The 14,680-nt window shown below is 43.1% G+C and overlaps 1 protein-coding gene across 2 annotated transcripts in view; it reads left to right on the forward strand.

Moving 5' to 3' along the window:
- Positions 1–14,680, forward strand: part of ADAMTS18 (ADAM metallopeptidase with thrombospondin type 1 motif 18) — a 151,564-nt gene that overhangs the window by 111,831 nt on the left and 25,053 nt on the right. For both annotated transcript variants that reach the window (XM_060254040.1, XM_060254041.1), the window contains 2 exons: positions 11,965–12,106; positions 13,656–13,782. In XM_060254040.1, coding sequence (XP_060110023.1) covers positions 11,965–12,106; positions 13,656–13,782 — 269 coding nt within the window. The remainder of the gene's footprint in view (positions 1–11,964; positions 12,107–13,655; positions 13,783–14,680) is intronic.

Raw genomic sequence — 14,680 nt, forward strand, 5'->3', positions numbered from 1 at the left:
CCTTATCAAATCTATGTGGATTTTGCATTCTAGTGTGATTTTTTTTCATGTACAATTCCCTGCTGAAAATATTTCATGGTAAGCGAATGTACAGTAGAATGGCACCTCATTTGATTATTAAAGAACAAATGGCTTTGCTTTGCTGCTAGGATTGGGGTTACAACACGTTCTCCAGCAACAAAACAGTAAATGGAATCTGTATGTCACCTTTGGGAATGCAAAAACCAAGAGTTTTGGCACATCTACTTCTCTGATGCAATTTGAGTCTTGCAGAATCTTTGGAAAAGAAATAACAGCTCAGTTCAAAGGCAACAGTCATTATATTATCAAAGCAAAAAAAAAAAAGAAATTTGAAAGACTATTAAGTAGATAAAAATGCAATAACTGTAAATGTTATTCCTAGTGGTGTCCCTACTTTTCATGGCTTGATTTGAAATTTGGTTCAGCAAATGGATTTTAAAAGCAACTAAAAATGGCTGGGTTTTTTTTCCTAACTCAGTTCTGAATTCGAACTCTGTCCCCAATGCAACCACCACCCATCCTAGCAAACCCTCAAGTCTGTTCAGTGTTACTGTTCCAAATACCTGAAGAATGTAGGCTTGTGGTTTTTTTTACTTAAGGTGCCTGAGTTCTGAGTACCTGACTCCCAGAGTGCCAGAAAAAAACTACATTTCCCATAGTCCATAGCGATTCTTGTCATTCACTGTTGTTGAAGCTTTCAAGGTCCCAATAAAGGAGGTGCATCAGCTTGAATTGCAGTGCAAGCCAGAGATGAATTTTTGGAGGACTTTTGTTTTATGCACACTGCCAAGTTGATATAGGTCCTCTGGAAATCATAAATTATAAGAAGTAACAAAATCACCTAAGTCGTATTTGAAATGTTGCTACCATGTGCACAAAGCAGTTGGAAAGGTTTTTAGGATTACAACTTGGCACAGAATTAATGGAACATTCAGCAAAACTGTCTAATGTTAAGATAAAGAAATACAACTTTCCCTTCATCCATGAAATTTAGATGAGTTTATCTCCAGTGCAACAGATGGATGGGGCACTTAACCAAATCCTGATCATTCACTAGAAGAAAAAAGAAAAGGAACGGGCCATTCTGAATGGATCTTCAAAGGAGGAAAAGTTGTCTAATTAAAACCGATAAATCATTTCCACTGCTCTTTGTCAATGGGGAAAATGGAGGAAGGAAACCAGGTGGAAGGACTTTACTGATAATTTAGCAGCCACTGGGTGAGAGCCAGGGTGCAGTTTGAAAGCCTCACTTTTATTATTAGCTACTACATGATAAATTAGCCCTGATTTCCCCTAAAGAGAGTATGTGTTGGACAGAGCAAAGCCACACTTATGAGATACAGATGTAAACTCAGCGTAAGGGATAAAAGAGTTCCGCTTAAGTGAAAAAGATTAGACGAGCTGTATCCTTTCAACCAGCGAATTCAGCGTATGACATTTCCTAAAGAAAGTGCTAGGAATACATAGAATGGCAAATACAAACCAGAAATGAGATCATAGACAGAACTTTTAGGAGATCCCTTTAATTATCATCATCTCTGGTGAGGGTGTGTGAACTCTTGGCATTTCATGTCATTTTGAAGATTGGATTTACAGTAACTTCTGCGAAAATAAAACACATGTAAACCCCCTGTCTTGGATAGAGGTGAGGAAGGCTGGGCTTTTCTTTCTTTGTGTCAATGGATTCACTTGCTTGACTTTTGGATGTGGGATTTGTAGATTGATTTGTATTACATATGTGTGAGGTACAGGTTTTGTACTTAATTTATACAGCTGTATGTACAAATTTATATGTATAACAATAATAATACCAAGATGATATATTGGTGAATAAATAGCACTGAAAATTTATATAGGGGGAAAATGGAGTTATGATTTTATGCCCTTGACTTGGAGCTGCAACTGGTGCCGAATGCTGCGGCCAGGTTGGTATTGGAGCTGCCTTTATGGGTGCACATTCAACCTGCACTGGAGACACTGCACTGGTTGCCTATAGTGTTCCGAGCCCGGTACAAAGTGCTGGTTATGACCTTTAAAGCCCTATATGGCTTGGGGACCTGTCTACCTTCGGGACCGCCTTTCCTCACATGAGCCCCAGAGAGCACTACGATCAAGCTCGTTAAATCGGTTAAAGATCCTTGAGCTAAAGGATGCCTGTTTGACCACCACAAGGGCAAGAGCCTTTTCTGTGGCTGTGCCTGCCCTCTGGAATGCCATCCCTGAGGAGACTAGGGCCCTGTGGGATTTATCACAATTCCGCAGGGCCTCTAAGACATCTCTGTTCAGGCAGGCTTTTAATAAGTAGACGGAGGTGCTTTTAACATCTATGGGGGTGTGTACTATCTACCTCACAATATCATCAAAATTTAATCCAAAACAGACAGAACGCCATCTGAACTGTATTTAAACTGTTTTAATATTTTAGTGTTTTAATAATGTTTTATTGTTATAATGTGAATCTGTCATCGAATTGTGACTGTTGTTAGCCGGCCTGAGCCCGTCTGGGGAGGGCAGGATATAAGTGCAATAAATAAATAAATTGAGATATTTGAAAGTCATCTTGAGACTCTTAAAACATTTACAATAAAACAAATAATGTGACTGCTTTGGCATGGTATCATGGGCACATTTTGACTTGTTCTTTGTAGCTCTCTTCAGGCCCTTTGCTGGCCTTGGGATCTGGTGAGGAGAAATGAGGCAGGCCTCACAGATCCTTAATAAGGACCAGGCCAACTGTTGCTCTTAGTGTGCTCTCAGGAGATAATCAGGCATCTCAGGGAATTTAGTCCTGTGTGAGCGCAATAGCTTCAGATGCATCTCTTAAAAAGAAGCTTCACTTCTTGGCATTCTGTCCTGGAAATGTTCTCTGCTCAGCCTGAGACCAAAGCCCATATCACCTAGTGAGTTTCCCAGAACTGCATTTAGGACAATTCTGTCAAAACACCCAGGCAACCTGAAAAAGCAGAGCCTGGCAGGATCTGGCCTTGTGGTCTTTCATCTTCTGTTGCTGATTCTGGTGAACTACTTTGTAGGTGTAGGTTCTAATTTTGGAGAGAATCTATGGTCCTCTGGGAGCCACTTTGTCCTGGTACTGTTTGTAGAACTGGTGTTTGTGTGAAAACCAGTTACATAAGTGATACCAGTCACAAGGGTCTTTCCTTTCCAGCTAGGAACCCAATGGAAGGGTAGGCAAAGGTCAGGTGGAAAAGGCACACACTTGTCTATGGGGATGCAGTATTCTTACACAGAGTCTGGGGATTTTCAGTTTAGAATCAAAAGATGACTAAGGGAGAACAATAAAATAGTATATTAAATTATGCATGGAGTGGAGAGAGAACTTTTCCCTCTCTTTCCTATAATACTAGAACTTGGGGGAACCCAATGAAATTGACAGGCAAGAGATTGAAGATGGACAAGAGGAATTTGTATTTTTTGACCAGTAATTAAATCGTGGAATTCACTGCCAGTGGGTTTAATGATGGCTGCTGAGATGACTTTAAAGGGGGATTAGACATATTCAATCTGTCCATGGCTAATAGTGAAAGGAAGGTGCTACATTCATAGGTGTTAAAACTCTGAGTATCAGACCTAGGAAACAACACAAGGGAAAGGCCTTGGCTTCTGTGCCCACTGGCCCTTCTGAACCCTTGGTTAATCACTTTTGCTGTAACTATGAAGAGGATTTGAGGCCAGGAAACATCTGCTATCTGTGCCTTGTTATCACTTTCAACTTATAAAACTCTGATCTATGAGGTATAGTCTGACTTGCTCTATCCTTAGAATTCAATAACCATTCCTGGAATAGTATAAATACCTCTGGAAATCCCATGCTTAATACTGCTGTTCTTTATCAGGATCAAATCCTGTGGCTTGGTCCTGCCTCTGCTGTCTTCTTCAGTAACTTTGGCTCCTTGCTTCTCACTGACATGTAATCCAGTGATGTAGGATTCCCAGCCTCCTGCTGGGGGCAAGGGTTCCCCCAATTTCAGGGTCTCCAACCCACTGGCACAGGATTGGCCAGTGGGGGGAGCCCCACCCCTGAAGAGCTTCATTGGTGCCCAATGTGCCCAGCAGAATGATGTCATCCGAAAGTGGCATGACCACACCAGGCACATCATGTGGGTATGTTCTAGCATTTGGGTAAAAAACAAAAACAAAACCTCTATGGCACCATAGAGTTTTTAACCAAAATGCTAGTGTGTCCTTGCACAATGTGCCCAGTTCAATTATGTCACTTCCAGGTGACATGATCTCACCATGTGTGCGAGGACAGTCCCCCTTTTGGCAGCCAGGTAAAACCTGGCAACCTGACAGTGATGGGGGGATATAAGTAAATATCCATATTTATTATTTATTTACTTATATTTCACTTTATGTCCCAATAGGGGTAGGATTGCCAGGTTCCCCCTGGCTACCACCATGGGATGGAGACATAGGATTGCCAGATCCTGGTTAGGAAAATCCTGGAGATTTGGGGAAGGAGCCTGGGGAGAACAGGGACCTCAGTGGAGAGCAATGCTGTTGGGTTCCCCCTCCAAAGCATCCACTTTCTCCAGGGAAACTGATATATATGTTGTCTGGAGATAAGCTATAATTCAGGGGATCCCCAGGTCCCACCTGAAGGCTGGCATCCTTAACAGAACTTAAATGATTTACAGTATTTAAAGAAGTGCTGGAACTCTCAAGAGGGAAACGAAGGAGAAACACACGGGTTTCCCTATTGAACTTTAAAATATTTGGGGGGGAATTTTGTTTCCACAAAGAGGTTCCAGAATTACATACCACTACATTCCCCCAGAAAAAAAGCCCTGGATTATGCTGAGCAAGTTACCAGCCTAACATCATACAGTGAGCATCCATGGAAACATGGGGATTCAAACCTGGGTTTTCCAAGTCTTAGGCCAACATTCTAACTACTGTACCATGCTGGCCATGCCAACTTGATTATATTGTATGATACTGCATACATATAGTGTATGTACTGCATGCGACATTATGTGTTATAATACAATATTACAGGTTACATGATATTGAATGCATTATATGCGTTTTTGGGTTGCCAACCCTGGGTTGGGAGATACTTGGAGGACCTTGATCAGGCTGAGATTTGGGGAAGGAAGGGACCTCAGCAGGGCATAATACCATAGAGTCCATCCTCCAAATCATCCATTTGCTCCCAGGGAACTGATCTTGGTTGCCTGGAAATCAATTGTAATAGCAGGAGTTCTCCAGGTGCCACCAGGAGGGTGGCAACTCTATTTCATATTTGCTATCTTAAGCCATTACTAGAATGTATTTAATTATTTGGGGTAATTAATTTAGTTGAGCTGTCATGACCAGATTGCAGCCAAAAATCCCCAAGAGAATTCAAAGAAGGTGTTGACATACATTTAAAAGAAATTACTACACTAACCCACAAATGTTCCTATCCATTTAATATACTAGTAAAGGCCAAGGAATGTGAAGGGGGGAAAGCTGAAACAAAGAGAGAGATATGTACAGCTGGTTAAGAATATTTATTGTTTTAAGTCTGAAATCCAAATTAGCAAAAAAAGAAAACGGCCGTTTCCTTAAGAGGGTTCAGTGTGCCCATTGTTCCAGCTTTTTGAAGCTTTGAGCAAATGTCTTATTCTTCAGACTTGATCTGGAAGATCTTAGCCATAGAACCTGTGGTTTGTGAATGTAAGAAGTTGTAAATTTTATAACTGTGCGCCCTGCGGTCAAAGCTGCTGAGTGTTGTGTCTGAAGCCAGGTGGTTGGTGTGTTAAAGGTAGACGTTAAACAGTTCTGTGGAAGGACCTGGAAATGTTTAAGAGCTTGTTTGCCAGCTGTAAATTTGGGAGCAAACGCCAGTTGGCTGGGAAGGCTCTGGAATATGTCCAGTTAAGTAGACTGAAGCACTGGAGGTCTTTTCCAAATTTGTAGTTTTAATAATATGGCAGTGTACACTGACCATAGCTATTTGATTGCTAAGGATAACATTTTTTTTTAAAAAAAAGACATGCTTACAGGAAGAGACCAAATTTTCTTCTGAGAGTTCTTGTTACTTTGATAATAGTTTCTTAATGGAATGTATTTTGGATGCAAATGAAACTAAGGTCTGGCACCTAATTTTTGCAGTGATGCGATGCTTGATCTTCTAGAATGGAGCAGGGTATCTGGCTGTGTTGGCTGAGCCATGGGAAGCTATGAAAGAGGACTAGTAAATGGAGAAGGAGGAATGAGAACACAGAAGAAAGCTAGAGGGCCATTGTGGGAGCCCCATGCGCAAAGGGCACTGGTGTGCCACAACATGCTCTGCATGATGACATTACACAGAAGTGACATTATCCCACCAGGCACATTGTGGGGGGAGGGATTCTCTAGTATTGGGGGGAACTCTATTTATTTATATATCCAGTTTAATGAATTGTCCCATCCCGGCTAGTGCAAAATACACTTCAGTTACTGTTTGTAAGTGGATTTTGTCATTTAAAAATCCAGTTGTAAAGTACATTGAAAGTGGATTGGAAGTATGTTATTTAATATGTGTGAAAGCGCCGTATGTGTTGACGTCGTGCTTCTGGCACACATGTAAAGATTGATAACAGTGCAAACATATGCTGACTTTTTCCAGTCTAAGCCTTGTAGTAACCTTGTAGTAACTCAGTGCAGGATCACACTGCACCGCTTCTGAGTGTAGCAGCATCCTGCCTAGTTGCTTAGTCATGCAGGATTATAATGTCTTGATGTTAGTAATCTTTTGCTGTTAGGGTGGCTAAGTTTTGGCAGCTCTTGGTCACCCATAATGGTGGCTTCCACATAGGAATGGGATTTTGAGGTTTCTCCATCGCTGATGTGGCTGCTAAGGTTGTCAGCTCCAGGTTGGAAAATACCCAGAGATTTTGAAGGTGGAAACTGAGGAGGGCAGAGTTTGGAGAGAGGAGGGATTTCAATGGGATATAATGCCATAGAATCCATCTTTCAAATCAGAATTTTTTTCTAGGTGAACTGATCTCTGATGCCTGGAGATTTGTTGTAATCTCAGATTAGCAAATCTAGTGGGTGAGGATAAAGCACAGCCACACCAGGGATTTCACATGACAGATATTCCTGCAGTTTTCTGGCCCAATCCCCCAGAAGTAGGACTGAAATAGGATGTAAATTCTTTCTGATTGATCTTCATGGTGTATGGCAATGTTCCCTCTAAAATGAGTTAGTGTGAGTTAGCTCACAGTTTTGTAGTCTCAGGTTCACACATTTTTGTCTTAGCTCAGGAACAAGGCCCGACCTGTCACTAAGCAAACTAGGCAATTGCCTAGGGTGCCAGCCTTCTCGGGGCACTGAATTGGAAGCCCCCATGTGACTTGGTAACATCATCAGTGCAGGGGGGGAAGGAGCACCAGAAGTTAGCTTTGCCTAACTAAACTGAACTAAAATGAAGCTGGACCACCTATGTAGGAATTTTATAGCACCATTTTAAAGTTTAAATTATAAATTGTTTATATGTGTTTTGATTTTATAATTATAAGGTATTGTTACTGTTGCATTATCACTGTGAACCGCCCAGAGTCCGTATGTGGAGTGGGCAGCATATAAATTTAAAGTAAATTAGATAGATAGATAGATAGATAGATAGATAGATAGATAGATAGATAGATAGATAGATAGTGTGCAAGACAGTCTAGGGCCAGTCCTGCTCAGAAAGGATGGCCCCAGAACAAGCTAATGTATGCAGCAGCTCACAACTTTAATGCTAGTAGCTCACGAAGTAGAATTTTTGCTCACAGAGCTCCACATAGGCTTGCCAACCCTCCCGCCCTAGCGGGGGGCCCCCGGATTTGAACCCTCTCCCCCCGCTGTGCATAAAAATGGAAGCGGGGGCCGCCGCCGCGCACTGCCGCCGCCGCCGCGAGCGAGTCCTCCGAGTCCTGCGAATTTGATTTTTTTTCCTGAGCGAGCTCATCACCTCTAAAAACTCCGTTGGTCTTAAAGGTGCCCCTGGATGGAGACTTCGTCACACCAACCCCCCACATTTGGCATTCTGTTAAGTTCCTTTGCGTCAGAGCGCCAAGCCGCGCTCCATACGGAAGCCGGGAAGGCCGCGCCGCCTCTCCAGTCTCCTTGGTGAGCGCCTGAAGCTCCTCCCCCTTCAGCTGCCTGGCACAGTCGTCAGCGCTTCCAACGTGGAGCCGGCCGGGGCGAAGGCGGAAGCGGCCTGAGGAGGAGACTGGAGGGCAGCCCTGGGTAGCTGCCGCCTCAGCCTGAGGAGCCTCCGGCCATGGAGAGGACCTTGGAGAAGGTCAGCGCCGGCTCTGGATGGCTGCCTGCCTGCAAGGGGGACCCGGGGCCGCCTCGTGCGTGCCAGGGGGAGAGGTCATGCCAAGGAATGAGCCAGGGAGATCTTTGAGCTGGACACGTGAGTGTGGGGTTGTGCCATGAAAATACTGTTTGTAAAAATGAAGTAAAAACAGCCTCTAAGCACATTCTTTTTTAAAAAAAAATAGCCTGCATTTAGGGGTGATTTTAGGGAACTACGACTGTTCTCCAGACTATCAAAAAATCGTTTTCCCTAGAAAAAACAGATGCTTTTGATGGTGGACTTTATGGCATCGAACCCCGTGGAGGTCCCTGTCCTCCCCATACTCCACCCTCAAATCTTCAGGATTTTCCAATTTGGAGCTGGCAAAAAGGGGTCTGCACCAAGGCAAAACAAAGAAGAAACAAATTGGTATAGAGGGAAATAGAATCTTTAATAATTGAACAGTTATTCCCCTGATGAAGCTACACATGAGATGTGTAGAGGCTGTATAATTATTAAAGATTCTATTTCCCTCTGCACCAATTTGTTTCTTCATCTTCAATTTGAAGCTGGCAACCTTGCCCCCTGCCAATCCCTGCTGATGACTGGGAAGGACCTGGAAACTCTAGCCTGACTTGTAATTGTTTTAAACAATTATACTCTCTTTTTAAAAGTATGTGCTGTGTTGAGGGGAAATCCTTTTGTGCTTCTAGGGGCAGGAAAGGCTCTCTCTGCTTTTTCCTTAGAAGAAGAGCAATAGCAACAGTAGAGCCTGGAAAGGATGGGTGTATTTTGAAGTATTGTGATATTTTGACCAAGTACCAACACCTCTAGAGTCTTCTGTATCCCATGGGTATGAAGCAGAAATGATGCATTTGACAACTTGGTATTATGGCCAGATTCTGCTTTATTAGCAACGTTCTGTGATTTTTTTTTTAAATAGCAGTCATAATTGCTAAAACAATTTCAAGTACAAATAGGGCTTTTTTGTAGCAGGAACTCTTTTGCATATTAGGCCAAACCCTAGGGTTGCCAATCCCCAGGTGGGGGCAGGGGATCCCTCGGTTTGGAGGCCCTCCCCCCCACTTCAGGGTTGTCAGAAAGCGGGGGGAGGGGAGGGAAATGTCTGCTGGGAACTCTGTTATTCCCTATGGAGATTTATTCCCATAGAAAATCATGGAAAATTGATCTGCGGGTATCTTGGGCTCTGGGGGAGCTATTTTTGGGGTAGAGACACCAAATTTTCAGTATAGCATCTAGTGCCTCTCCCCAAAATACCCCCCAAGTTTCAAAAATATTGGACTAAGGAGTCCAATTCTATGAGCCCCAAAAGAAGGTGCCCCTATCCTTCATTGTTTCCTATGGAAGGAAGGAAGGAATTGAAAAGGTGTGCCGTCCCTTTAAATGTGATGGCAAGAACTCCCTTTGGAATTCAATTATGCTTGCCACAGCCTTGATCTTGGCTCCACCCCTAATGTCTCCTGGCTCCACCCCCAAAGTCTCCTGGCTCCACCCCCAAAGTCCCCAGATATTTCTTGAATTGGACTTGGCAACCCTAGCTCCACAGCTTAGAGGAAGTATTGTTGCATAGTTGATAAAATTCTTATACAGTGAACCAAATGTTGCTCAGTGTGTTCCACAAACAGGGATGGCAATAAAATGCTAAATCAACCTACTCTTTCATCAGCTATTATTTCATTTTTCTACATGTATGTCTAGTCCACAGACATCCTCAACATACATACATTTAGTTTCTTTGTGAGTGGGTGCTGGAGAGGCTGATCACACCCCAGGTCTCCATAAAATCTCATACATTGTTTTACGTTTGTCTGATTCTAATTTTTTTCTAAACTCGGGTCTTGTTATAAAGCAGAGAGCCAAGCTGTTAATTTGCTTGGTAGATATAGGTAAGTATGTGTGTGTGCATTATTGGACTAGGTCGTTTACTTCCGGTTTGGATCACTACCAGAATTCATGGTCTGAAATAAGAGTGAAGTCTGGAAAATACATCTTTCAGTCCTGTTTTCTTTCTCTCTCCCCGCCCCCATTTTTAATGTACAGAAGTACACAGCAAGCTCTGCCGATCTTTCATATGTTTAGCATTCTTGCACAGAAGTGAATGTAAATTTCTTTCAAAAACATTTCCTTGTCATGGCTCATTGGCCCCTCTCCCTCCAGGCCACAATAGGTACATTTTATGAATAGCTAGAATCCCCTTGTCCACCCTTAAGAATGTTAATAGGCTCTTATTGGTAAATTAAAAATGTAAGCAGATTGCTGGCAATTCTCCATTATTGTCCTTCCCCTGTTTGTCTTTGAAGAATATATTTTGATGGTGGTGTACGTATGAGTGGGGATCATGTGTATAGTGGTAAATGTGCATTACTAAGGTTGCCAACTCTGGCTTATGAAATTCCTGAAGATTTAGGGGCAGTGATGCCTGGGGAGGGAGGGACTTCTATTACCACTTTAGGACTTCTGTTTCCCCTAGACTCCATGGTATACCATAAAAGTCCATGCTCCAATGCTCCTGTTTCCTCCAGGGGGGTTGATTTTTGCAGTCTGGAGATTAGTTGTAATTCCAGGAGATCTCCAGTCCACCGTAATGCTGGTAGCAAGCTGCTACTGGGCTCAGTGAAATGAACCTTTCAAAGAGGTGACTGCAACACCAGACACGACTTTGGAAGAAGTCTTCTGCCATACACCTGGCCGATGCCAAACCTCTTCCCTGCGGCAATCCTTCCTGGTTTTTTGGGCTCCATTCTTCATTTCTCTGGCTCTCCAGAGAGTTCATTACAACTCAACGGTTGTAATGTAATGTTAAGTTACAATGTACTGTAATCAGCAGTTACTTGTGTTGCATTCTTTAGCACAATGTCTTTTGCAGTTTGGTTTCATCTGAAAAAAGAAGCAGTGGGAGCAATTATTAAAAGGAGCATTTGCAGAGGAATAAATAATGCAGGGCACTTTTTTTTGTAGCAGGAACTCCTTTGCATGCAACCCTGATGTAGCCAATCCTCCAAGAGCTTACAGGATTCTTAGTACAGGGCCTACTGTAAACTCTTGGAGGATTGGGGTGTGTGGCCCAATATGCAAAGGAGTTCGTGCTACAAAAAAAGCCCTGAAATAATGAAATATGTTCCTTGTGTTTTTTGTATACTTCAGTTTTTTATGGTATGACACATGTGCCAGAGTTTATTTTCAGGCAATTTATGGTTCAGTCCTAAGCAGAGCTCACTTACTTCATTACAGTTAAACTACAGGTAGTCCCCTGCACAAGTACAAGTAGTTTCTGACTCTGGGGTGATATCGCATTATGACGTCTTCACAACAGACTTTTTATGGGGTGGTTTGCCATTGCCTTCCCCATCATTACAGTTAGAATAGTGTAATTCTGTTTATGATTGCAATTCTGACAATCTGGGGCACTCTGTTGATGCATAAAGGAGTTCTTTTATGGATGTTTCCCACTCACTTCAATGGAAAGGAAAACACGAAACATACAAAAGGGTGAATGGGTGGCCTGAACTCTCCTGAACAAGTTGGAGATCTTCATGAGTACATCACAGCACAAATACATCAGATCATGGATTGATGTAATTCTGTGATACTTGTTTTCTCTCTTGCTCATAATCTGTTCCCTACCTCTTCCTCAAATCTAGATCTTGTTGCAAGGCAAAAATCCAGGCATTGCTTGGCAGTACACATTCTCAAAGATGGTCAACGAGAACAAGATATTCACCAAAGGACATAGCTACTTGTGGGTGACGGTACAGTCAGATTGCTCAGCTTCATGTGGTGGGGGTGAGTAACCTACTGAAAACTGCAAGAATTGCAAGAATACATCAAACATCCATGAAACATTGTTTCCCAGTAACATTTCTGTAATTCCAACAATGCATTTTTTTTATTTTTTTTAAAAAATGTTGAACTGTTGGGAAGGTATTTCAGAGTTTCTTCTAAGAACTCTGAAAAAGGACCTAAATTTATTGTGACAAACCAAACCCCCAAAGGCTTTTCTGGTGACTTGTATAGTACTTTTAATTTACAGTGTCATGCAGTTTTATATCCTATGTCACTATTTGCTTCTGGTTGAAAACCAATTTTGTAGATAGGAAAACTGATGGTAAAATATGGGATTGAATCTTACCAAGTTTCCTATTTAAGCTCACCCCACTCCCTGTCTCATATGGCTTTGGTCCAAGTGGGTCCCACGGTCTAGAGCATAGCTATTTTGGTGGTCAAAGTATGCTTCTACCAGTTTGGCCAGCAGAAAATCTGATAGGATCCAACCCACAGTGTTGGTCATAACTACCTAATGAATCATTCTCTTAAGCAAAAATTGTGTGTTGGGGGTGGGTGGGTGGGGCTAATACAGACAGTGGAAGAGAACTTGCAAGGTGCAATCAGTGAACAGAAAAAGGGCTACTATGAATGCCCTCTGTCCCAGAATTACAACTGATCTCCAGAAAACAAGAGATCGTTCCCCTGAAGAATATGTCTGCTTTAAAGGGTGGACTCTATGGCATTATACCCTGCTGAGAGAGCAAATTTTGTGTAGTGGTTTAGTGCTTGGATTCTCTTCCTCCCTCCCTCCCAAACCCCACCATTCCCAGACTTCACCCCCACATCTCCAGGAATTTCCCAACCCTGAGCTGGCAGCCATATTTCCTAAACTGGTATGTTCACTACAACATGTTGTGATATTGTTACACCTTTTCTGCCAGCATAAATGATAACACTTATGCAGCAAAGTAGAACCCCGTGGTGCAGAGTAGTAAAGCTGCAGTACTGCAGTCGGAGCCCTCTGCTCACGACCTGAGTTCAATCCCAGCGGAAGCTGGTTCAGGTAGCCAGCTCCAGGTTGACTCAGCCTTCCATCCTTCCGAGGTTGGTAAAATGAGTACCCAGCTTGCTGCGGGGGAAGTGTAGATGACTGGGGAAGGCAATGGCAAACCACCCCGTAATACATCTGCTGTGAAAATGTGAAAGCAATGTCGAAAATGACTGGTGCTTGCACAGGGGACTACCTTTACCTTTTTATGCAGCAAAGTTATTATAAAGCCAAAATTCAGGAGCTGTGAAACTTTCAGTCACAAGTAGTATTTGTAGGTGAACCTTGTCCTTTTTTATAAGAGGAAGCGTTCCATAGAAACATGGGGTTCCCTGTGCTGTATGTTGAGCATTAATCATCTCATAAAGGAGAATGCGGCAGAGTTGCATAGAAAAGGACATGAGAGCCCCTGCACTCATTCAGTTTTCAGACTGGAAATCCCTGTATCTGATGTTTTTTTTCAGAACTGTGCTGGATCTCATTTTGAATTGCTGTTGCCATTTATTTTTATCTCCTCAGGGCACTTAATAGCAAAAGCTGTCTGTTTACAAGATCACCGCACCCGAGTTAATTCCTCTTTCTGTGGCCCAAGGACAAAGCCCTTAACAGAGACAAAGATCTGCAACATGAATCCATGCCCAGCCTAGTAAGTGTTACTGTCTACAGCCCCCACCCATCAATTTTTTTTCTACCAAAGTCTTTGCATGCATTTGGCACCTACAGGTTTCTGGAACCAACCTATTTCTTTCTGGATACTCTGCTTGGTACATTTTTATCCCACTTTTCAGCCAAAAAATTGACTCCCAGAGCAGCTTACAGGATGCAGACATTCATGGAAATGATAGAATTCAATGCAGAGCATTTTTTGGGATGGAATTGAGGCATAATGGAGAGAATGCTTGGCTGCTTCTTTCTCTCCTTTGAATGGGCCTTCCTACTAGGTGTTATTGTGGCTGTCAGCAGCACAAGAAGGCTACATCTGGGGGAGGAACTCGTGCAAGCAGGAGGAGCAGACAAAGAATAAATGGCAAAAGGGCTAAAAGATGCAACCTTCTAGTTATCCCCCAGTTTAAGATGACCTTCTCAGAATCTATGGCTGCTTACAGATGGGCAGCTCTGGGCAGTGTCATGGTGACCCAGAAGTGAGCTGCCTGGCAAAGGAGCATCCTGATGGCCTGTGGAAGAGGGACAGGCCATGGGCACCCTGCAGAGCATCCAGAGTACTTACACACCCCATCCGTGGCTCCCTGGGTGCTTTCCAGGTGCTTCCCAGCTGTCCAGATGGCTGGGGAGGTGTCTCGGAGGTCCCCCAGCAAAAAGGCACTACTATGAAAATGGTGCCTTTTGAAGCCAACTCCCAGTAAGTTGGGGATGGTTTGGGGGCAGGATGGGGACAGGCAGATGTGTGCATATAGATGTGCTTTTGGGGAGCACTCACTTACCATCCCTGGGGTGACTTAAACTGCCCATCAGTGACCAGCCGAAAAGAATTCATTTCTTCTGTATAGTAGTTCCCATCTTGTGGAAAGGGGGCCATGGGGAGG

Source organism: Heteronotia binoei, chromosome 14 (assembly GCF_032191835.1).
Source record: "Heteronotia binoei isolate CCM8104 ecotype False Entrance Well chromosome 14, APGP_CSIRO_Hbin_v1, whole genome shotgun sequence".
Lineage (NCBI taxonomy): Eukaryota > Metazoa > Chordata > Lepidosauria > Squamata > Gekkonidae > Heteronotia > Heteronotia binoei.